General features: G+C 54.2%; 13 protein-coding genes across 13 annotated transcripts; 6 read left to right on the forward strand and 7 right to left on the reverse strand.

Moving 5' to 3' along the window:
- Positions 1 to 971: 971 nt before the first annotated feature.
- DL89DRAFT_18525 (uncharacterized protein) lies at positions 972 to 1,930 on the forward strand. Its single transcript, XM_040883948.1, has one exon. The coding sequence runs from the start codon at positions 1,049 to 1,051 to the stop codon at positions 1,919 to 1,921; it is 873 nt and encodes a 290-aa protein (XP_040747742.1). The 5' UTR covers positions 972 to 1,048; the 3' UTR covers positions 1,922 to 1,930.
- Positions 1,931 to 1,942: 12 nt separating this feature from the next.
- Positions 1,943 to 3,646, reverse strand: DL89DRAFT_264382 (uncharacterized protein). Its single transcript, XM_040886224.1, has one exon. It carries the CDS (start codon positions 3,293 to 3,295, stop codon positions 1,982 to 1,984), a length of 1,314 nt encoding a protein of 437 aa, XP_040747743.1. The 5' UTR covers positions 3,296 to 3,646; the 3' UTR covers positions 1,943 to 1,981.
- A 143-nt stretch (positions 3,647 to 3,789) lies between these two features.
- Positions 3,790 to 5,178, reverse strand: DL89DRAFT_204619 (MFS general substrate transporter; the record flags this gene model as incomplete). The annotated part of the gene is made up of 2 exons (XM_040884052.1): positions 3,790 to 4,461; positions 4,636 to 5,178. Coding segments are annotated over 2 exons (1,215 nt in total), but the record flags the coding sequence as incomplete, so codon positions are not given.
- Positions 5,179 to 5,412: 234 nt separating this feature from the next.
- DL89DRAFT_18529 (uncharacterized protein) lies at positions 5,413 to 6,378 on the forward strand. The gene has a single exon (XM_040883949.1). The coding sequence runs from the start codon at positions 5,564 to 5,566 to the stop codon at positions 6,140 to 6,142; it is 579 nt and encodes a 192-aa protein (XP_040747745.1). The 5' UTR covers positions 5,413 to 5,563; the 3' UTR covers positions 6,143 to 6,378.
- Positions 6,379 to 6,768: 390 nt separating this feature from the next.
- Positions 6,769 to 7,680, forward strand: DL89DRAFT_273775 (PQ-loop-domain-containing protein; the record flags this gene model as incomplete). Its single annotated transcript, XM_040889105.1, has 1 exon — positions 6,769 to 7,680. One exon carries the CDS (start codon positions 6,769 to 6,771, stop codon positions 7,678 to 7,680), a length of 912 nt encoding a protein of 303 aa, XP_040747746.1.
- An 823-nt stretch (positions 7,681 to 8,503) lies between these two features.
- Positions 8,504 to 9,843, forward strand: DL89DRAFT_277189 (mitochondrial carrier; the record flags this gene model as incomplete). The annotated part of the gene is made up of 3 exons (XM_040889424.1): positions 8,504 to 8,530; positions 8,687 to 9,601; positions 9,733 to 9,843. 3 exons carry the CDS (start codon positions 8,504 to 8,506, stop codon positions 9,841 to 9,843), a joined length of 1,053 nt encoding a protein of 350 aa, XP_040747747.1.
- Positions 9,844 to 10,239: 396 nt separating this feature from the next.
- Positions 10,240 to 10,672, reverse strand: DL89DRAFT_264386 (uncharacterized protein). The gene has a single exon (XM_040886225.1). The coding sequence runs from the start codon at positions 10,607 to 10,609 to the stop codon at positions 10,367 to 10,369; it is 243 nt and encodes an 80-aa protein (XP_040747748.1). The 5' UTR covers positions 10,610 to 10,672; the 3' UTR covers positions 10,240 to 10,366.
- A 429-nt stretch (positions 10,673 to 11,101) lies between these two features.
- Positions 11,102 to 12,228, reverse strand: DL89DRAFT_18550 (uncharacterized protein). The gene has a single exon (XM_040883954.1). The coding sequence runs from the start codon at positions 12,069 to 12,071 to the stop codon at positions 11,412 to 11,414; it is 660 nt and encodes a 219-aa protein (XP_040747749.1). The 5' UTR covers positions 12,072 to 12,228; the 3' UTR covers positions 11,102 to 11,411.
- DL89DRAFT_18549 (uncharacterized protein) lies at positions 12,229 to 12,993 on the reverse strand. Its single transcript, XM_040883953.1, has one exon. It carries the CDS (start codon positions 12,840 to 12,842, stop codon positions 12,387 to 12,389), a length of 456 nt encoding a protein of 151 aa, XP_040747750.1. The 5' UTR covers positions 12,843 to 12,993; the 3' UTR covers positions 12,229 to 12,386.
- DL89DRAFT_18562 (uncharacterized protein) lies at positions 12,994 to 13,914 on the reverse strand. The gene has a single exon (XM_040883955.1). The coding sequence runs from the start codon at positions 13,808 to 13,810 to the stop codon at positions 13,145 to 13,147; it is 666 nt and encodes a 221-aa protein (XP_040747751.1). The 5' UTR covers positions 13,811 to 13,914; the 3' UTR covers positions 12,994 to 13,144.
- A 655-nt stretch (positions 13,915 to 14,569) lies between these two features.
- On the reverse strand, positions 14,570 to 16,057 carry DL89DRAFT_277190 (homoserine O-acetyltransferase). The gene is made up of 2 exons (XM_040889426.1): positions 15,427 to 16,057; positions 14,570 to 15,307 (listed from the first exon to the last, which is right to left on the reverse strand). Exons 1-2 carry the CDS (start codon positions 16,022 to 16,024, stop codon positions 14,586 to 14,588), a joined length of 1,320 nt encoding a protein of 439 aa, XP_040747752.1. The 5' UTR covers positions 16,025 to 16,057; the 3' UTR covers positions 14,570 to 14,585.
- Positions 16,058 to 16,342: 285 nt separating this feature from the next.
- DL89DRAFT_264389 (uncharacterized protein) lies at positions 16,343 to 16,762 on the forward strand. The gene has a single exon (XM_040886226.1). It carries the CDS (start codon positions 16,513 to 16,515, stop codon positions 16,690 to 16,692), a length of 180 nt encoding a protein of 59 aa, XP_040747753.1. The 5' UTR covers positions 16,343 to 16,512; the 3' UTR covers positions 16,693 to 16,762.
- Positions 16,763 to 18,723: 1,961 nt separating this feature from the next.
- Positions 18,724 to 20,342, forward strand: DL89DRAFT_254365 (uncharacterized protein; the record flags this gene model as incomplete). Its single annotated transcript, XM_040885267.1, has 4 exons — positions 18,724 to 18,744; positions 18,810 to 18,878; positions 18,916 to 20,289; positions 20,340 to 20,342. 4 exons carry the CDS (start codon positions 18,724 to 18,726, stop codon positions 20,340 to 20,342), a joined length of 1,467 nt encoding a protein of 488 aa, XP_040747754.1.
- Between the last annotated feature and the right edge of the window lie 93 nt (positions 20,343 to 20,435).

The following is a 20,435-nucleotide window of genomic DNA, read 5'->3' on the forward strand; positions in this document are numbered from 1 at the left end:
CCGATTCGCAGTTTTGGAGTGTCCAAAACTAGTAGATGGCCTCATTAGGATAATAACAATGAACCATGAATGCGTCTATCAATCACCGAGCCCATGCATGGTAGGAAACATGACAACCCAGGCCTATGAGAATTAGAAGGTTTTAACATAGAACAGTGTTGATAAATTATCAAGGAGAAATCAAAGGAGAAATAAGGAGTGAGAGTCAATGCGATTGTTTCCTTTCAGGTTGCCAGCAGTGACCTTTTTAAGGCTGTGCCTTAGAGGTATTCAGGACGTTTTTGGAGTATCTAAAATCCAAATCAATAAAGGTACAGGCTAGCCGTTGGATTCATGGTACAGAGATCCGGCTCAGTGCGAATGGGTTTCCTGATTTGCTTGCGGAAATACTGGGTAAACATGGTTTTGTTCTTACTAAGTGTCAGCATGGAGCACTCACTATTACTCATACTTGAATTGGTTTGGCTCTTTGGCATGAAGGCCATATCCTACTGCTCGGACAGCGGGATTTACTCCAAGTTTTGTGCTGAAAGGAAGATTGACACTTTGTCAGAAACACAATCATGAATTATGAACGCAGTGCCGAGTTGGTGTCACGGTCATATTCAATGTGATTGGTGAAATGAACATTTACCAAGAAAAGGACTGAGGATTGTAAAGGAAATTGCACGATTATCATAACATCAATTCGAAATTGAATAAATATAGCCTAGGATGGTTGAATAATGATCAGCAATGGGCGACAATCAAGAGACACATCTCCAAAAGCTCTCTGCGGGTCTCTGAATTCAAGTCTAAGGGGGAAAAAAGCTCATATATTCTAGCTCGCCACATGATAAATGCACATGCATGCATCATGCACCAGGTTTGGAAACCGGCTCTTTCTAAAAATCAATAAAACAATACACTCCCAAGCCAAACACTTCCAACAGAGCCAACAAGTGGAAACCATTAAAACACTCAGGTTGGGCCTTTTTTTCAAAGTTGCATATATTACTCATCCCTTATTCTCGAGTTTTCCTCACCATTACTGCAAACACCGCTTATAATGACCACACCCAACACCTCTAACTTTGATGCATGTAGCTACACTAATATCTGTCAATTGCCTAAACCTGTTGGCTTTATACCCGCTATTCATACTCACACCCCTTTATATGAATTTAGCCACATTCCATTGTCTGCATCTGCTGACCCAAGTCGTTTAACCTTCCAGCCTCTACCAACCACCAATCTACCCAGCTACTTTTCAAATATTCCAAACACACCCATATTGACAAGATCCCCCAGCACACCCGAGCTGGTACGCGCAGCTGCATCACCAATCCTTCCGCTTCAACGCGCATTGATCCTACCTACAGACCTCTCGCAGCTAGCACCATCTGAGTTGGTAATTCCGCGGCCTTTAAAGTGCCAAACGCGCGCACTTAACGCATATATGCTGTTTCGGAAGTCGGTCATTGGCAAATTCAAGCACAGCGGTCTGTCTGCATCGAAAATAACAGAGCTTATTACTGACGCATGGAAGAAAATGACTGAGGATGAGAAACTCTCCTTTCGGGAGATGTCGAAACAGCAGCAGAGAGAACTGGACAAGGCGAATGGGCGTGTGGTCAAGAAAGCCCGTGGCAAGAAAGACCGGAAAAAGAGGGCCCACCGCTTCGTCGACTGTATAGCCAAGAAATCGTGCAAGGAGATACCCAAGCTCGAGACATATCCTTTGGTCCCCTCAAATGCTCCTGTTGTTGTACCAAACGCAACCACCGTTTATGCCCAGTATGTGCAGGGATGCCAGGATTTGGTGCTCTCAGTCGACATGACAGGCGCTACCACTGACCTGAACCCTACGGCTGAAAATATCATGATTCCGCCAGACAACCAAGTCTTTGAGCTGCCTCCAGGCATGCAGTACATGTCATAAACAACCGTGTTTGACAAACACTGTAGTTGAAAATAATACATTTGCTCTTCAAAAATAATTTTAAGCGGTTGCAAGGATATTGTACGTTCCTAGCACCATTATCCAGAAGCCGAATAGCACGACCATCCATGCCACCACCCACTTGGCCAGGCTCCAGGCAGTGAGTCTGACCGGAGTCCCGCCCAGCAGCGGCGCGCTCTCGAGGCTCTGGCGGCTCAAGATCATGCCCACCGAAACATCAGTGCCAGCCCACAGGTAGACGAGCCCAGGCAGGACAAAGTTGATGACGCTGGCAGTCAGCGACCCGATCAGCTCGTAGGCCAGACCCAAGTCGCGACACACGATGGCAACAGCGGTGCACATGACAAACACCACCACGGTGCATGTGGACTCGTAGACTGTGCTGACGGCATGGCGCTCAGGATCGATCTTCAGGATCTCGGTCAGAGTATCGCGCACCGGGTAGAATGCCATGGGCGTGGTCAGCACCATCGTGACGGCAAACAGCAGGCGGCCAAAGTTGACCCAGTTGTCGGTATCGGGGAAGTTCATCAGCACATTGGCCTGGGCCGAGCTGCCAAAGGCCAGGAATCCGGTCACAGCAAACGCCATCGAGATGGCTGTGGCACCAGTTGTGGCTGCGGCCGACGCCCGGACCCAATTCCCGATAGACCGGTCGCGCAGACCCAGGAAATTGGGGAACGCCGCATGGCACGAGCTATACGTAAAGGCCAGCACGCCCATGGCAGGCAGAATGCGCGGGCCAAAGACATCGAAGTTAACGGAAGACTCGCCGGCATACAGGGGTGCACGCATAGCCACCACCATGATGATATACGGCAGACACAGGACTGAGACAATCGAGAATTGAGCCAGCGGACCGGTGTTGCGGAAAAACAGAAGTGGCAGGATCACAACAATCGCAATGGCCGACAGTAGCACGCCGCGCGAAACCTGCACCGGCGCGTAGATCTGGACCAGCGACTCGACAAGGTCGCCAATGAGCATTAGATACAGGATTACCGTGCCCAGCATGTCCACCAGCATGCTGACGTTCAGAGCGTGGTAGCCAAATCTGCCCAGCGCAGCCTCAGTCACTGACGAAAAATGCGCAGTGCCTGTACGCGTCCCAGTGCGCACCAGAGCGTAGAGCGTGAACTGGGAGAGCCCGGCAATCACAACGAGCATGAAGACACCGAAGAAGAAGCCGGCGTTATGCAGTGCGTACGGGAGACACACAATGCCGCTGCCCACAATAGCATTCAGCACATTGAAGCCCACCCTGGTCGTGCTCTCGCCCTTGTCGGGGGCTGCGGTCTTGGATGGCTCTGGCACTACCAGAGGCTCGGCGAGGTCACGCGTATCGGCGGTCATGGCTAAGAGTGCGGGAAAAACAAATGCTGAGATGGAGGAGCAGCAGGATGGCGACGAGGAAGGGGCGTGGGCGTGCCGAGGGTGCCGGTTATAAAACAGGGGCCCTCAGCATGCGAGCGAGGGAGCTAGCCAACTCAAAAAAGGCAGACAATCTCCATCCCCAAAGCCTACTACCACCCAAACGATGCAAGCTGGAGCTGGACAATACATGAAGGCTTTCTCCTTTGCAGCACATGACTCGGGCTTTTGCCGAACCGCACTACTTTGCCGACCGCAAGCTCCTGACTCACAAAAAGCGCGAAAACGCTCTGCTGCTCCCTCAGGATCGGCTCGGGTCCCACACATGCCAGCAATGGCCCTTAAAGAGAAAAGTGGGAGTTTGCTGATCATTTGGACAACACACGTTTATGAGAATCCCAATCCAGGGGACGCAGAGACTACAAAAATGCTTTGGCGTTCTCGCCGATAAACGCGTTTCGACCGTACTTGTACACCCAGATCGTCGGCTGGATGGCCAAGATGATGGCGCCAAAGACCAGAATCGCGGCCACCACACCCATGGTCCCGGCGAACCCTATCACGTTCATGATGGGCGGCAGGATGGTCGGGATGATGATGACACCGACGCTGTAGGCAATGTTGAACAGCGCATAGACCTTGGCGTAGGCGTCGCCGCCCAGCCGATGCACGCGCACGCCCATAGTGCTCATGATGGGCACTGCCGCGACGCCATTCAGCAGCCCGCAAAACACAAGGTTGACGACCAGCCCGGCCAGGTTGCGCGGCAGGCCGATGAAGGCTATCGAGACCGCCGTTAAAATCGAGCCGATAATCATGAATCCAAAGCGTCCGTACGGCGCCAGCTTGTTCAGCACCCGCTCGTCGTCGGTGTATCTGCCGGCAATGGGGCCGACGATGGCATTGGGCACCACCAGCGCAATGAACACAACACCAATGAGCTTCTCGTTCAAGCCAAAGTCGTTCCTCAGGTGGATGGGCAGCACAGGCTCAAATGCGCCCGAGGCTCCAGTCACAGTGATGGTCGCAACGCAGCAGGCCAGAATCGGCCAGTCCTTGAGCAGGTCCCACATTGTCGTGCGCCGCCGCTCTGGCTGCTCGCCTGCCTCCTCGCTCTTGACCGACACCTCCGTGCTATCCTGCTGTGTCTCCGAGGCACAGCTTATTTCCGATTTTTTGCTACCCTCGCCATTGTGCGCGGACTGCACGTCTGCAGGCGCCTGCACAATATGATCGGCTGCACCTTCGGTATTCAGCAGTTTTTCGCGCTGCGCGCTTGCCAGGCTGACCCGGGACTGCTGCCGAGACACTGCCAGGTTCACATCGGTGGGCTCGCGCAGCAAAAGACGGAACACCAGGTCCACCACAGTGATGGCTGCGACGAAAATGGCAATTGCATGGACGCCGCCTGCGTCATAAATTAACCCGCCCAAGACCGGGCCGCCCAAATATCCCACGGTGAACCCCGAAAACGCAATGCCCATTGCCTTGCCAATGGAGTCTTGCGGGTACACATCAGCGATCATGCCCAGACCAATGGCCCACGTGATCCCCGATGACACGCCCTGCGCCAGGCGCGCCACAACCAGCTCCCAGAACGCATTCGACAGCGCAAACAGAACACTAGTGGCGCCCAGACCGAGCAGACCGATTATCATGGGCCACTTGCGGATGTGGTAGCGATCAGATATGTAGGCTGAGACTGGTGCGCCAACCAGCACACCCACGCCAAAGCATCCAAACAGAATGCCGTTGGCTGAGCTGCTCATCCCGAGCTTTTCCTGCAGAATGTCGGGCAGGAACGGCACAATGAGGCCGTACACAACGGTGTCGGCAAACACAGCCATGGTCGATACCAAAAGCACTGCTGCAGGCGTGCACCGGAAGTCGTTGAACCTGCGCACGATCCGCGTCATCGTGGTCCCACCGTAGTCGTCAGCAGTAGTCATATTTAGCAAGGATATCCGACGAATTGATTACATATAGCGCCCAGATGTGGCGGGGGATGAAGGGGCAGATTAGTGAAAGGTAGAAAACACTATGTGTCAGATAAGTATCCTGCCACAAAAGCACTGGAACATTGCGTCTCTTTTATATCTGCGCAAAGCACTCCACTGTGTCCGCCTCTCGCTTCATGAGAGCTAGCACACTTGCACAGAAGGGTTGAGCAGATTGCCGTATTCGCCAGTGCGCACTGGAAAGGAACTTGCTGAGTAAAAGGATGTCGATCTGCCCAAAAATTTTCTCAAGATGGACTGGCAAATGTGCTGCCTTCCACATCACGCTACTCCAAAACATTCGGCTGGCATAGGAACACAGAAAAATATTCTTCGCCATTTTCTCGGCGAAATGTGTGCTCTGCGTCCACCGACCCCGCTGCCAAGCTGCAGCTGCAGAAATGGCGCTCTTCAGTTTAATGGGGCTGCATGCTGCGGTTTGCCATCCAGGAACGTACAAGGCGGTAGAATTTGTCATCATAGCCGCACTCGGGGATGCTGCTGGGAGTGGCTCTTCCTTCGGTTCGAACCGGTCTCCCCCGGGTCGAGAGAACAATTGAAAAACCGAGTCGCTGGAACAGTCGGCACAGAGCGGAGATTTCGCACAGACGTTCTAGTGTGTCAGCAGCAGCACCAGCACCAGCACATAATGATGACGCACAAGCCGCTCCTCACTCGCTCGTTACCACTCCACACCTGGCACATTTTCGATACCCGTCCATCTCATGATCACCGCGGCAGCAGAACCACCACGCCTCGCTGCGATCTGCCTTCTCCCACACATGCTTCTGTCCGTCGATACATGCTGTTGCTTCGATGCTGCTGTAGTTGATGCTGGTTTGCGAGTGGTTTGAGGCCGAGTACACAGAAGATAGGCCCAGAGAGCGCCGCCGCTGGATAATGTCCTCGGGCGATAGCGGTGCGGGCGGTGGGCAGTAGCCCGTGCGCTTCGTGGTAGCCGGCAATAAGGGCTTGTGCTCGTCGTCAGTGTAGCCGCGCATTTCGCCAAAATAGTACAGAAAAAAAAGGAAATAGTGGAATTTCGCTAAAGAGGAAGGCAGGGGTTAATATTGTGTAGTGTTCAACCACCATGCATGAGCGGCATGTGCGGCATGAGCATAGCCACGTAAATACGCAGGCATGCGGCCGAGGCACAAGGATATCCAACAACCCAAGAAACCGACGACCCTTCCCCATCGGTCGGGCATTCCCTTGGGGAAGCCACTTTAGGTGGGTACTATTGGGGTACGGGCCAGCGCCAGTGAAAAGGGGTCTCCCTCCACGCAGCTGCTCTTTCGCTTCTTTACTTCACTTCTTTGTTTACTACTCTCCTGCGACAAACCCTTTACACACTCTTTAAAAATGAATTTGTATCTGCTGACGACACACCGACAACAAATGCTCAGCGCCCTGCAGGAGGCAGCTTCTGATCCGCAGGCGCTGAAGCCCTCCAACGCAATGCTTTCGGATATGTTTGGCTACATTTCGTTTGTATGCTGGCTGCTGGTTCTGTTGCCACAGCTGTACCTCAACTATAAGCGCAAGTCCAGCGAGGGCCTGTCGCTGGGATTCATCATGATGTGGCTCGCTGGCGATTTCTGTGACTGGTTTGGCGCGTACGTTGGTCGCCTGCTGCTGCCGGCGATCCTGATTGCGCTGTATTTCGTGTTCACCGACGTGGTTCTGCTGGGTCAAATGTTCTGCTACCGCAAGGGCGACGAGGACGCCTTTGGCGACTCCCAGCTGCCCGAGGGCGCCGAGCGCCAACCGCTGCTGGTGCGACGCGGGCGGCGGGCATGCCGGCTGTCGGGGAGGAATGCGACCAAGCGCCGGCTGGCGGAGTACCAGGCAGCCGAGCACGCGGTGCTGCTGGATCACGGCATCGTGGTTGAGCCAATTGCCACTAGTGGGCCGGACGAGGACCACGTGCGGCCAATCATGGGTGGCAAGCGTGTCAAGGCCACGCTGATTGCAGTACTGACGCTGGTGCTCCTGGTGGGGTCGGGTGTGGTGACCCGCGTGGTGCTGGCGAGCTACCCGGATGACCTGACCGACATGGTGTCGCAGGTGTTTGGCTACATGTCGGCAGCGTTGTTCTTTGTGGCCTACATTCCCCAGATTGCCTGGAACTTTGCCGCGCAGTCGACCGAGGGGCTGTCGGCGGGCATGTTTATTTTCACTGTCATCGGCAATGTCACGTACTGCCTGTCGATTCTGGCCTACTCGACCGAGCAGTCGTATCTGATTGCGTATGCGCCGTGGCTGTTTGGTGCTGCGGGCACTCTGGGCTTCGAGCTGCTCATCCTGTGGCAGTGCTATTTCTATTCCCGCTGCTGCGGGCCCAACGGTCGTGACGAGGACGACGACTAATTTTTTCTGTACAAATAAAAAAAAACCTGTTCTCGCTATCAGGCCCACCTTCCTAAATGGGCATTATTTGCTCTGGGCAAAATCGGTGCCTCGCGCCGCAACAGTTTCACGTGTGGATAAAGCGAGTCACAAAAGAAAGCGCTGCCCTCGCTGCTCCTGATTGCAGCCCATCTTGTTTGGGCATGTGGTTCGGAGCTAATGATATAGATAAGTCGAATTCTCCGAGTCACCAGCAGCCTTTTGGAGCCTGCGGGTTTTGGCCCAGAGATTAAGAGCCATCTGAAGATTACGAGCAGGTAGAGGGAAAACGGCCGCGATAGGATATTTGCTTGAAAAGTCACCAAGGATAATACAGAATGCGGCGGTTATGTCTTCTGCGAAATAGGCGCCCAGCAAGGCGGTGGTCGATGCGTGGCCATCGATGATGGTGATGGTGATGATGATGAAATGCACTGCTAAAGAAGGTCCACGACAACTTTCCCAGACACGCCAGCGTTTGCTTCACACGCGCCTTGGTATGTGGACGGCGTCCGCGCTCTCGCATCACTGGGTGTGGGAAATCGTATGCTCCGGAGAGATCGGCATCCAGGACTCAAATAGCGGTTTCGGAAAATTACAGGCGTCCGTTGTGGCATCCTTGGACGAGTGCAGCACAGTCGCTTGATTGCAAGATAGGAGAATTTGTAGTCACATTGCCCTGAGCTGAAAATTTGTCAGGCAAGATAAAAAATAAAGCGATTCTCATGCACCAGCATGAGGGCAGAGCAAAAAGGTCCTTATCACGGATTTGTGAAAATGGGCGCTGGCTGGAGAAAAAGCCGTCATGGCTTCGTATCCCGACAAGGCCTGGGCAGGTATATAAGGACTCTCGGGTCGGCATGTGGCAGGTAGACTCCATTCATTCACAAAAAGCAGTCACTGCACTTTTTCTCTCTACCCCCTCTGTAATATTATACACATCTCGCAAATGGCTTCCAAGACCACCACTGCCTCCGCTCCTAACAAGAAGACTCTGACCACACATCTGCTCGCTGGCGGCGCCGCCGGACTGGCCGAGGCACTCTGCTGCCACCCGCTGGACACAATCAAGGTGCGCATGCAGCTGAACAACATGCGTCGGGCACCGGTCAATGCCGCGGCGCCCCTGCCCAAGTCGTTCCTGGGCGTTGGTCAGCGCATCGTTCAGCGCGAGGGCATCTTAGCGCTGTACAAGGGCCTGGGCGCAGTTGTATCGGGCATCGTGCCCAAGATGGCCATTCGGTTCTCGAGCTTTGAGCTGTACAAGTCGTGGCTGGCCGATGAGACCGGCAAGGTCGCCACATCCGGCGTGTTCCTGGCGGGTCTGGGTGCCGGTGTCACCGAGGCTGTGGCTGTGGTGACCCCGATGGATGTCATCAAGATCCGGCTGCAGGCGCAGCGGCACTCGACCGTCGACCCGCAGGACGTGCCAAAGTACCGCAACGCCATCCATGCCGCCTTCACCATCATCAAGGAGGAGGGCCCGATGACGCTCTACAAGGGCGTGGCGCTGACCGCGCTGCGCCAGGCAACCAACCAGGCTGTCAACTTTACGTTCTACCAGGAGTTCAAGCGGATTGCGCGCCAGCTGCAGGGTCTCGATGAGCTGCCATCATACCAGCATCTGATTCTCGGTGGTGTCAGCGGCGCCATGGGCCCGATCTCCAATGCGCCCATCGACACGATCAAGACCCGCATCCAAAAGTCGACATCTGTCGCCGGCGAGTCGGGATGGACGCGCTTCGTCACGGTCACACGCGACATCGCACAGAAGGAGGGATACAAGGCCTTCTACCGGGGTCTTACACCGCGCGTGCTGCGCGTGGCACCTGGCCAGGCTATCACATTCATGGTGTACGAGAAGGTCAAGAGCTGGATCGACCTTTGGAACGACCGCAAGCAGGTCAGCCTGGCCAGCCAGCACGCATAAAACACCCATTTTTTCACATGTCACACCCCCGTACACTTTATAAATTTTCACCGCCTTTCGCTAATAGTCACACTCGACGGAATTATTGCCTACACTCTGAATAGCCCTCATTTCTAAAGCCGAAAGTGTTGAGTGTGTTGAGCACCAGCACAAGAGTTCTGGGTGTGGCATTGATGCTGGTGGTTGCCTATATAGCCGCCCATCAGGGTGTCTGATGAATATATCATCCTGGTAAATGAAGGAAATGCATTGCTGCCTCTAAGCCTGCATGTGCTGTGTTTCAGGGTCTGAGTGTGGAGAACGGAATAAGAGAAGCTGCGGCTCCTTCCTCTCTTTCATTCTCTCCTTCATTCTCTCCCTCATTCTTGCTATTAATTTCCTCTCTAAAAATAATGAGACGACCAAGTATCTTTTGCAACAAACTGCCCTCCATTGCACTGTGTAGTTCTTTTGTTATCATTGTCGGCATGTAGGTGCTAGACCTATGGCGCTCGCATTGCGAGCTTGGCTAGTCGGTAAGATTTAGACAGTCGATAATGTGGCAGGGAGTCTGTCACAGGGCGATAGCAATTGTCTGGAAAGTTAAAAAAGAATTTACTCTTGCAGACTTGCTCTGGTGCTTGCTCTGGTGCTTGATCGGTGCTAGCGATGCTGCTTTGGTTCGCCATTGCTGGCAGCAGCCGAGTACTTCTTTGCTTGCCTGCAGTCTAGGTGGCAGCAGGGCCATCAGGGGCGGGGTCAGTAGCAGAACCCTGCAAGAGTTTTGTCTGTCTGGCACAGCAGGAGGTATGTGCCCCCAAAGAGAGCCCGATGCAACCAGCCTGTAGGTATGGTATAACGATGTTTATCGCGGAAGGTTGCAGAGCAGTGGTGGGGTTCATCCCACTGTCCAGGGCAGGTGATTCTTGCGTAGTCAGATGTATCCATCGAGTGGTTGGCGATACGCATCGCCGAGTCGAGCCCCGCACCAAGGTATGCCATGGCTGGCAGCTACGAAAGTTAGATAACGGAATGTAGAGGAGTTTGTAGGGAAGTCGGAATGGGTGGGAAGGGGTGAGGTATTAGAAAAGGTGGATGGCACAGGAAAGGCCGCTTTTATATGTAGGATATATGTTGGCCAGCAAGCCAATGGTTCCTTTTTTGAGCACTCATAAACAAATGAGATCGATTGCGGGCCGTGCGGACAGCCTGCTATCACCCTCACCGGCTTAAGTTCATGGTTCCAAGTTTAGGTGCCGGGGATGTGGAAGTTGTTATTTGTTTTTTACATTACTGCATCTATGAAATGCGAAGCAATTGAGATGAGTGGTACTTTAGTAGAACCAAGGTTCTGGATCCGGTTATTCGAGTGCTTTTGAGATATATCTGTCACCTTAGGATCTGAATCCATCGGCCATAAAAGAATGCTGTTTGCTAAGAGTTTACAGAGCGAGTCACGCATACTCGCTGCGAGGGTCAAAAGGGCTTCAGTTTTTCAACTAATTAACAAGGTTCTAGCGGACAGTCGGACACTTTTGGACTATAAAGTCACATAGAGAGGTAAAGATCTATCCAAAAGGGATTAGCGCTCAAGCAGCGGTCTCTCGGATGCATAGGACGAGTCTGCTGAAAATAAATCTACCAGCAAGCACCACATGCATTCGAGAGAGCCCCGCATCCCGTCAAACAGGCTGGTGCCTGTGCGATTTTACTTTCAGGTGAAATCTTGCTTATACGCGACAGCCCCATGATGAGGATCAGCTCTTGCCTGACTGTTGGATTGGCTCTAGCGAAAAAAAGACACCTATTGGTTGTTTGCATCAGGAATGCTGCTGGTGCGTAGGATCCGCTCCCACTGCGCGGCCTCATCGTCCTCAGGAATCGGGTCGCCAGGTATTGCTGCATCCTGCACCTGGTGCAACTTGGTCTGCCCCATGGCATGGTAGATGTCAAAGTGCGGAGTCGGCATAAACGGACGCTCCGGATGCGCCTCCTTCTCTCTCCTTACTGACATGTGCATGCGATCGACGGCCTTTGCGATGGCAGCGGCCGGATTGTCCGTCTCGCTTTTGTCTCTCCTGCCTCTCTGCTCGCCGCCACTGCTAAATCCGCGGTCGACAATCAGCGTGCGCAGGGACATCGACATGACGCTGGCAAAGCCCCACCGTGGGGTTACATACTCGAGGTACTCTAGGCCGTTCTGTACATGGTCAATGGCATCCATTGTGTGCTTGGGGTCGGACTGCCAGGCGCACGAGTACATGCTGACGATGCAGGCTTGGAACACGATGCACGAGACGAATGGGTTGATGACGCGCAGCTGCGTGCGCCGGATCAGCGGCACCACACGATGCACCAGGCGTGCAGACATCACGGCCTGCGAGCGTGCCCACACCAGCGTCTCTTCCTCCTTGGCGGTCATGGCGCGGGCGGATGGCAGCCACGTATCCTTGATCATGCACATAAAGAGCACAGCGATACTCGCACATCAGTCCTAAAAACAGCCGGCCGGGCGCCTGCGCAAAAGTGCTGTCGATCTCCTCGTTTGTGCCATGGGCCAGCACCTTGAACCAGGGCAGCTTGTCCTGCCACTCCTCGACACGCTTATAGATGACCTGGAACTCGGCCGGGAACATCTCATTCTCGGGATTCAGACGGCACTGCATTATGCTGATGTCGTAGATGATGGCCAGAATATCGATTTGCTGCGTAATCATGTCCTGGTCGATCGCTCATCACCAGCGCCGGGCCCAGCATCGCCAGCCCGCTCTTGTCGTTATTAAGCAGTGTTTTCATCGAGCGGCGTCGGCGCATTGCACTGCACGTCGTGAATCGACAGGCACTGCGGAAGATCGCTCAGCGTCGATGTCATGACATCGTACGTGTACAGTTGCCAGAACACGCGGCGTTTCCACTCGAGGTCAACCGGCGAGTCGTCGCGGAACATTGCCGTGCTCATGGGCGAGTCCAGGGCGTGGAACCGCAGGCGGATGGCCATCTGCGAGCTGAGCGAATGCATAATCCACGCACGATTCAGGCCCGCCTGCGAGATGATCATGGCAAACAGCAGCAGTGCTACACAGTGCTCGACCGAGTCGTACTCGAGGCACTCAAACAGCGACTTGTATGCTCGCTCAATGAACCGGTTGCGCACCCCCATCTTGTTGGTGCCTGTGCCCTCCAGCGACGGGTGGTTCGAGAACCGGCAGGCATCGGCAAGCATCACATTCAGCATGGATGTGGCACACGGCCCTCGCGCCTGAGCCGGTCGAACATCTTGCGTGGCACCACCGCCACAATGTTTATCTCGGCGTTGGCGTAGAACGTATCAATCAGGTGGTCCTCGAGGCCAGGTCTCGCTCATATTCATCATCGCCTCGATGGACCGCTGGTCTACCGGATCCAGCCCAGCCATAGGATCGGATGGCGCTGTACTGGCCCTTTGCTCCTCATCTTCCTCCTCATCGTACTCGGACACGCTATTGGCGTGCGGGCGCTTGTGGCCAGCCAATCCCAGCAGCTGGTCAAGTTTGCCGCTCAGCTGATCGACTTTGCTTGCCAACCCCTGGATTTCCCTGCGCATCTGTGATGCCTCGGTGCTCCACGCCGCGCCATCCTCGGTCGCAGCCCCACTGCCCGACGGCGCCTCCGAGGGCTCGACGCTTCTGCTCGCATTCTCCGTGCTTGTGTTGCTGCAGCCGCGATGGCGGTGGATGGATCCGGGGGCTCTCTATTGGTGTGGCCGAGCTGGTGGTTTTGATCTTCTTGCCCGCCCTTCTCCTGGGCGTGGCCAGCGGGCTGTAATGGCACACCTCCTGGTACCGGATACACGACGAGCACATTGGCTTTCTCGCCCGAGCACCTGATTTTGCGCCGTCGGCAGCTGTCGCACGATTGCAGCAGCTTTACCGGGGGCTGGTGGAGCTGCTGCTGCTGCCGCTGCCGCTGGTGCAGGTGGTGCAGGGCGCTGGGACCCGGGTAGAATCTGGGCACCTCTGTATACAGCTCTGGCTGCGTCTGTGCGTTTTCAGTCACTGAACTGGTGTGAAACCCGAAGCTGTACGGGTGCTGCTGCTTCACTGTGGGCGGCGGTGCCACCATGCGGGGCGGCGGCGGGCGGCCGAGACTAGTGCTTATTGGCGGGAGCTGCGTGCCGCCTCCTGCCGGCGCCGGATAGTCTGTGTACTGATTGCCGTTTTGCATTCTGAATTTCTTTGCGGTTATAAAAGAACAAAATAGGATAGGTGGGAAAAAGGATAATATGAACGGGGAAATAAGGAAGATGGGGTCGTGTGGAGTCAACAAAAAATCCTGGACAAGAACAAAAGGAAAGTGCAAAAGCGACTATTAAATGTTTTTTTAGCCTGCTGATAACACGCAGAAAGGAAAAGGAAGCCCACGGCTGTGGAAATGGACCGGTTGAGGAACCTTTGCTCCTGCTGGCAGAATGTTAGGTTTCGGATTTCCCAGCCAACCCCCGCTACTGTGCTCCGCCAAATGGTGACAAATCGAGGAGAGATGCCCCTGTTGGACACCACATTTCACCTGTTGTCGCTTAAAGCGCAAAGATCGCCCGTAAACAACCGCTGCATCGAGTGGTGAGACGACCGATTCATGCACCTGCTGGGGGCAAATGGTTGGGCTGTAGAAGCAGCACTGTGCTCCTCCTGTCCAGCTCCCATTCATTTCTGCAGAAACCGGTACCAGCCCTGGCAGAGCACATGAAGGAGTCAACTGGGCGCTAGTGTAGGTTCCAGTATACCCCGCTGGGCTACAGTCAGACCACACACTATATCAGGCAAGACGCTGCCGCCACTGGTGCACCACGACAAAACAGCAGTGATGGCGGGTCTGTCCCCCTACTGTTTGGCTCCATTCCAGAAAACTGGACAGCGGGAGTATTCCAACCAGTACCTACTGTACAGAAGCACGGTTGCTGGATGCTACAGAAAAATGTAATGTATTTGAAAAGACCATTCTACCACTTCATCACGTCTACCTCGGCTTCGCCAAACACGCTAGACTTGTTGATAACGAATTCGGACGGCGCATTGACATCGGCGTCCTCGGAGGCAAATTCTGGCAGCTGGTCACGCACGAACGACCGGATCAGGCGGTTCAGCTGTGAGAACTCTAGCAAGAACCCATCGTGGCCGTCGGGCGAGTCGATGGTGGCCATCTGCGCCTTGGGGATGTGCTCAGCCAGCTCGTACTGCTCATTGATCGTAAACAGGCCGTCGGACTCGATACCGACCACCAGAGCCGGCTGCTTCAACGTCTTCAAAGCGCCGATATAGCTGCCGCGGCAGTGGCCCAGATCGTGCATATCCATCTTGCGAGTAATGGCAATGTAGCAGTTGGCGTCGAACCGCTTGGTGAACTTGTCGCCCTGGTACCGCAGGTAGCTCTGCGCAGAGAAGATGCTGGATGACGACCGGTCGTCCATGGCGCTGCGCGGGGAATCGGCACCTGTGGTGAGCCGTGCCGGCTCACTGTCGCTGCTGCTAGACTCTGAGCTGGTATCAGTGGCCGGATCGACCAGGTTGACACTCTTGTACACTTTGACGTTGCCTGTGGTCATCATCTTGCGGCCAAAGCGAGACTCGAACGAGTCGCGCGACCGGTATGTGAGCAATGCGGACATGCGAGCCGCCGACAAGCCATGATCGGGCTTTTTGTCTGCAGTGTAATTGCCATCGCCTATAAATAAAACCGACAAATTAGATCACAATATCACCTCGAGATTATGCACGGCCGCTCCTTGCATCGGGCAAGCACGCAATCTGCGCCAGGGATGGTGCAATTCCATCTGTACTTACAGTAGTTTGGGTCGCTGTAGATGGCCTGACGCTGGGCCTCGCCCCAGCTGATGCCCCACGCCGAGTGCTTTCCACAGGTGGCAATGGGCACGATAACCCGCACGTATTCTGGGCCGAACATGGCCCACTCCAAGCACTGCATGCCGCCAAGCGACCCGCCAATGCAGATAGCAACCTGCTTGACGCCCAGCAGATCAAGCACGGTCCGGTGCAGCTTGACGTCGTCGCGGATGCTGGTCAGCGGAAAGTCTGGGCCGTACGCCTTGCTGGTCTCTGGGTTCTTTGTCAGTGGCGATGCGGTGCCGTACGGGCTGCCCAGGACATTACAGCAGATGACAAAGAACTTGCTGGTGTCAAATGCGCGGCCAGCACCCAGCAGGGGCCCCCACCAGTCGGAGACATCAGCAGAGCCGGTCAGTGCGTGGCAGATCACCATGCAGTTGTTTGCGGCAGCATTGAGCTGACCCCATGTCTTGTAGGCGACGGGCACGTCGTGCAGTGTAATACCAGACTCGAGTGTGAACTCGGACAGGGTCAGAATGGACTGGCTATCGACGAGCGCTGTGAACGAGTTTGCGCTGTTGTTGTACGCAACCATTTTTAAGCTAATGAGAAAAGTTGAAGAGGTGAAAGTGGGATTAAGAAGCAGACCATGCCGCTGTATTGGTGGCGGACGTAATTTATACTCGCAGTGCAGCCGCACGGAGACTCTTCCCTCAGTTTATTGTCCGTCTACTTGTCCTTTTATCGGTGGAAATGCGCAGGAGGTGTGTGAAAATGCATGTCTGGCTGCATCCGCTGCAACCAATGGGCGACGAATGGTACCCATAGATCGTCCCGATCGCTGGTTTTGTGCATCCAGCTGCTGTGAGCATTAGCTAGTGACGAATTAGTTAAAAATATTTTTGGGGGACAAGGTAAAAGGAAGATATCCGATGAGACCAAGCGCAATTGGCTTGAAGCGGTGATCAAAGAAAATGAAATATAGGAGCATGCGCGTTTGTGCAGAGCAAGACCGAAGAGAACCGAGCGAGGACTGAAGTGATAACCTTGTGCGCGCTACATCTAGGCTACTGATGCAACTTCATGCCAGTCACCAGACAAAGAGCATCAAGTTACACTGCAAATGTACGAGAGGCCAGAGACACAACAAGAGTGTCAACAGTACTGTTTACAAAGATAGTCAGCAGAGGTTACGATATGTGTTATTGGAATCAGGAATACGCATGGATGGAAAAGAATCCAGAAGGGACCACTGCTCCCTAAGGACTGGTTTACCAATTGATGGTAATGAGTGGCAGGGGAGAGGTCCTGTAACTGAGAACAACTATGGATATGCAAAAACAGAGAGCATATTTAACGCTGAAGCTTTTTCAGCAAAATACAAAGCACGCCTGTAACAAGCAGGGTAGAGTTAGTGCAAACCGGAAGGCTGCTGAGGTTGTGTCATGGTGCCTGTTGCAACGCCCTGAATCATTGATGTATGGGGTCTCCAAATTAAGGCCGCCGCAGCCGCCATACAGTACACCAGCAAAGCAAGAATCGTGTAGCCTCCTTAATTTGGTGGCTGCATACAGCAGCAACCCAGGCAGTTGCACTAAACACACTTTGCACACACTGTAGTCACAGTGCCAAGATAGTTGGACAGACACCAGCTGGTCTAAAAGAAATGTACTTCAAACAAAAGAGTAAAGACAGGTTGAAGAAATGCCGGAAAATCTATGGTGTATTTTCTGTAGCCCTGTGCCATCTATTGCGGTATTTTATTGTCACCCAGACCGGATATCAGGAGAAGAATCAACAGAACTAAAGTTGTTTAGGAATGTCTTGGAGGTCAAGGAGATTAGTGTCTAAGGCATCGGCAGAAAAACTTACAAGCAGGTGCTTGCGGGTGATAGGATTTCCCTAACAGGCAAGGTGTAGACGCGGATCACGTAGTGTCGTAGTTAAATCTGGTCTGGGCTATAATAAATGGAGTAATGCTATCAGGGTTGTTAGCATCAGAGGGTCTACAGTTCGTAGACAGCATCCGCACACCAGTCAACCTACAGACATTAAAATAGGAGAGATACTCGCGTATGAAGGAAGATGAGCAGTCAAGCGTAGCACTAGGTTTCCTGACACCTCACCAAATGCCATTCTACGCGCAGTATAAACCAAATGATTATATAAACCTGGCATATTCTTATTGCAGCTCAACTACGCGGTGCATGTTTGGCACCGAGTCCCGGCATGGAGCTGCATGGCTCACGATAAACAGGCCTACCTCGCTCTCCTAAAATATTAGTTGGTGCAGCAGAATGTTCCAAAAGCCAGGCATGATGGTGACCAGCAACAAAAATAAAGCCAATTCTGGCGCTGTTCACCAGTATCCTCCCGGCCGATCCGGCGACTCAGCTCAATATCGAAATATACGGTCGGGTGCCAGAAACAATGAACTCCAGCGACTCCTTGGGACAGAAAGAGAAAAAGGTTTTGGCATCTATTTTTGGCAGGCGGCGAATGGAATGTGATGTCGATCGCTAGAAATGATGTCATGCTGGAAAATGTAGTCTGGGTAGTCCAAAACACACTGCCTGCTGTTCATTCTGCGCTCAAGCCACTGTGGTGACTATTGTCAGTATGGTTTCTGAAAGGCTACAAACATTCGGTTTATTTGGCTGGCAGCGGGAAAGTGATTCGCACACACTCAACCTGCAGAAGCAGCATTGCACAGCCAAGATGTGAGACTTGAATTGGAGGTGCAGTTCGGCCAACCACGCGCGCTCCGTGTGGTGATGTGAGAGATGGACAATGTGGTTAAAAAAAAAGCAACCTTTAAGCGGTCGCGCCATATTCATTCTCGTGCTTGGCTTTGGGGGATACCGCCTGACTCGGCGACGATTCTCACGACAGACCGTCGCTTATAAGCTCTGGCCAGTTCGTCGAGTGTCGTTCTTTGGCTTTGCTAGCACCCTTTTTCATTCTCTCTTCCATTTCACGCATATCTATCTCCACGCTTTTCACGTTCATTATTATTTCTCATCGCCCGTACGGATCTGGCTGGCACAGATACTGTTGGACCAAGCACCTTTCTCCCACTCTATTCAGATGAGCGACACCAAGTTTATGAGCGGCAAGCGCATATCGCGCGCCGACATCCTGACCAGCAACCATGCGTTTGACAGCCAAGCCGTTGCGCCGTCAATGGATTTCAGACAGAGTCGGCGGCGGTTCCGCCATACAGCGATGATGCCGGACATCACGCTGCGACGGGTTTTCTTTATAACACTGTGGCTACTGCTGCAGGCCATCATCATGGGGTGCCGGTGGGCGAAGGTTAGCAAGGAGCAAGGGCACCTGAACGGATTCACTGACGGCACAATGTGCTGCTTGATGTTCAGTTTTGCGATGATATTCATATTCATGTCGCCGACGCTGCTGGAGCTCCTGCGGCGGACGTTTATTTCGCGGTATGTATCGATAGAGAAGAACATACATGCGCACAAGATTGCGTCGTATTCAGTTGCAGTGTGGGGCATCGCGCATGTGGCCACTTTCTACTACAAGTTCAACAAGACAGTCAAAAAATCAGGTGGCAAGGTGACGTTAGCCAGCAAGCTGTTTGGTAACCGGCTGGGGGTCACGGGGCACCTGCTGTGGTTTGCGTTCTTTTTCATTTACGTGTCATCGGTGCCGGCAGTGCGGCGGCGGTACCACGAGGTGTTCTATTACACGCACCATCTGTTTCTGGCGATTGTGCCGCTACTGTTTCTGCACGGCAGTGCAGCGTCATTCCAGTGGTACTTTGTGGCACCAGGGTCGATCTATGTGCTGGACCGGCTGTACCGGTTCATGCGGTCGCGGTTCCGGTACCCGCGGATTCTGAGTGTGATTCAGCATCCGTCGAACGTGATTGAGCTGCGGATTGAGAAACGCGGTATCAACGCACAGGTCGGGCAGTATGTGTATCTGAACGTGCCGTCGATCTCACTCCTACAGTGGCACCCGTTCACGCTGACGAGCGCGCCGGAGGAGGACGAGTTGACGCTGCACATCTGGGTCAGCGGCGATTGGACGCGGCAGCTGGTGGCGGCACTGCGGGCGTGTGCGGTGAGTGACGCAAACGACAGTGGGTCGCTGTTTGGCATGGGGACGCGGCCGGGGACAGCAGCACCATCTGTTGCGTCGACAGGCGTCACTGAGCGGCTGGAGCGGGCGCGCAATGTGCCGACGGACCCAGGGAACCTGAACACGCTGAGTGCGCTGGCGGACCAGGAGCGACTGATGTTGATGATGAAAGGCGAGATCGACCCGGCGTCGGGACTGCCGAAACCTGGGGTGCAGACGATGTACCACCCGCTGAACCATCACCGCGGGTCGGGCGAGTCGCGGCCGTGGTCGCGCGTGGGGCGGCAGAGCCAGGTGCTGTTGGACCGGCTGCCACCCGAGATGGACTTCCGGCTGTCAGGGACTGTGGCGCCAAACCCGGTGGTGCAGAGTGCACCGCTGGTCAGCCTGCCGCGGATTCTGGTGGACGGGCCGTATGGAGCGCCGACGCAGCAGGTGTTTGACTACGAGTGCGTGGTGCTCATCGGCGGCGGAATTGGCGTGACGCCGATGGCGTCGGTGCTCAAGAGCATGTACTACCAGCTACTGTCGCCGCCGTGTATGCGGCGTGTGCGCAAGGTGTACTTCCTGTGGGTATGCCGCGATGTCCAGTCGCTGGAGTGGTTCCAGGATCTGCTGGCAGCGCTGGACGAGGAGGATATTGGCGACACGCTGGAAATCCGCACGTACCTGACAGGGCAGATGCCGGTGGACAAGATCAACAACATTGCGCTGTACCATGACTCGGAGGCAGCAGATCCGATCACAGGGTTCGTGCAGAGCCCAACGTACTTTGGGCGGCCGAACTTTGACAACATATTCAGTGACGTGGGCAAGCGCAACCCGAACACCGACATCGGCGTGTTCTTCTGCGGGCCCAAGCCCATGGGCCGGTCGCTGCGCAAGACCACGAACCGGTG

This window comes from Linderina pennispora, assembly GCF_002104995.1.
Source record: "Linderina pennispora strain ATCC 12442 chromosome Unknown DL89scaffold_1, whole genome shotgun sequence".
Lineage (NCBI taxonomy): Eukaryota > Fungi > Kickxellomycota > Kickxellomycetes > Kickxellales > Kickxellaceae > Linderina > Linderina pennispora.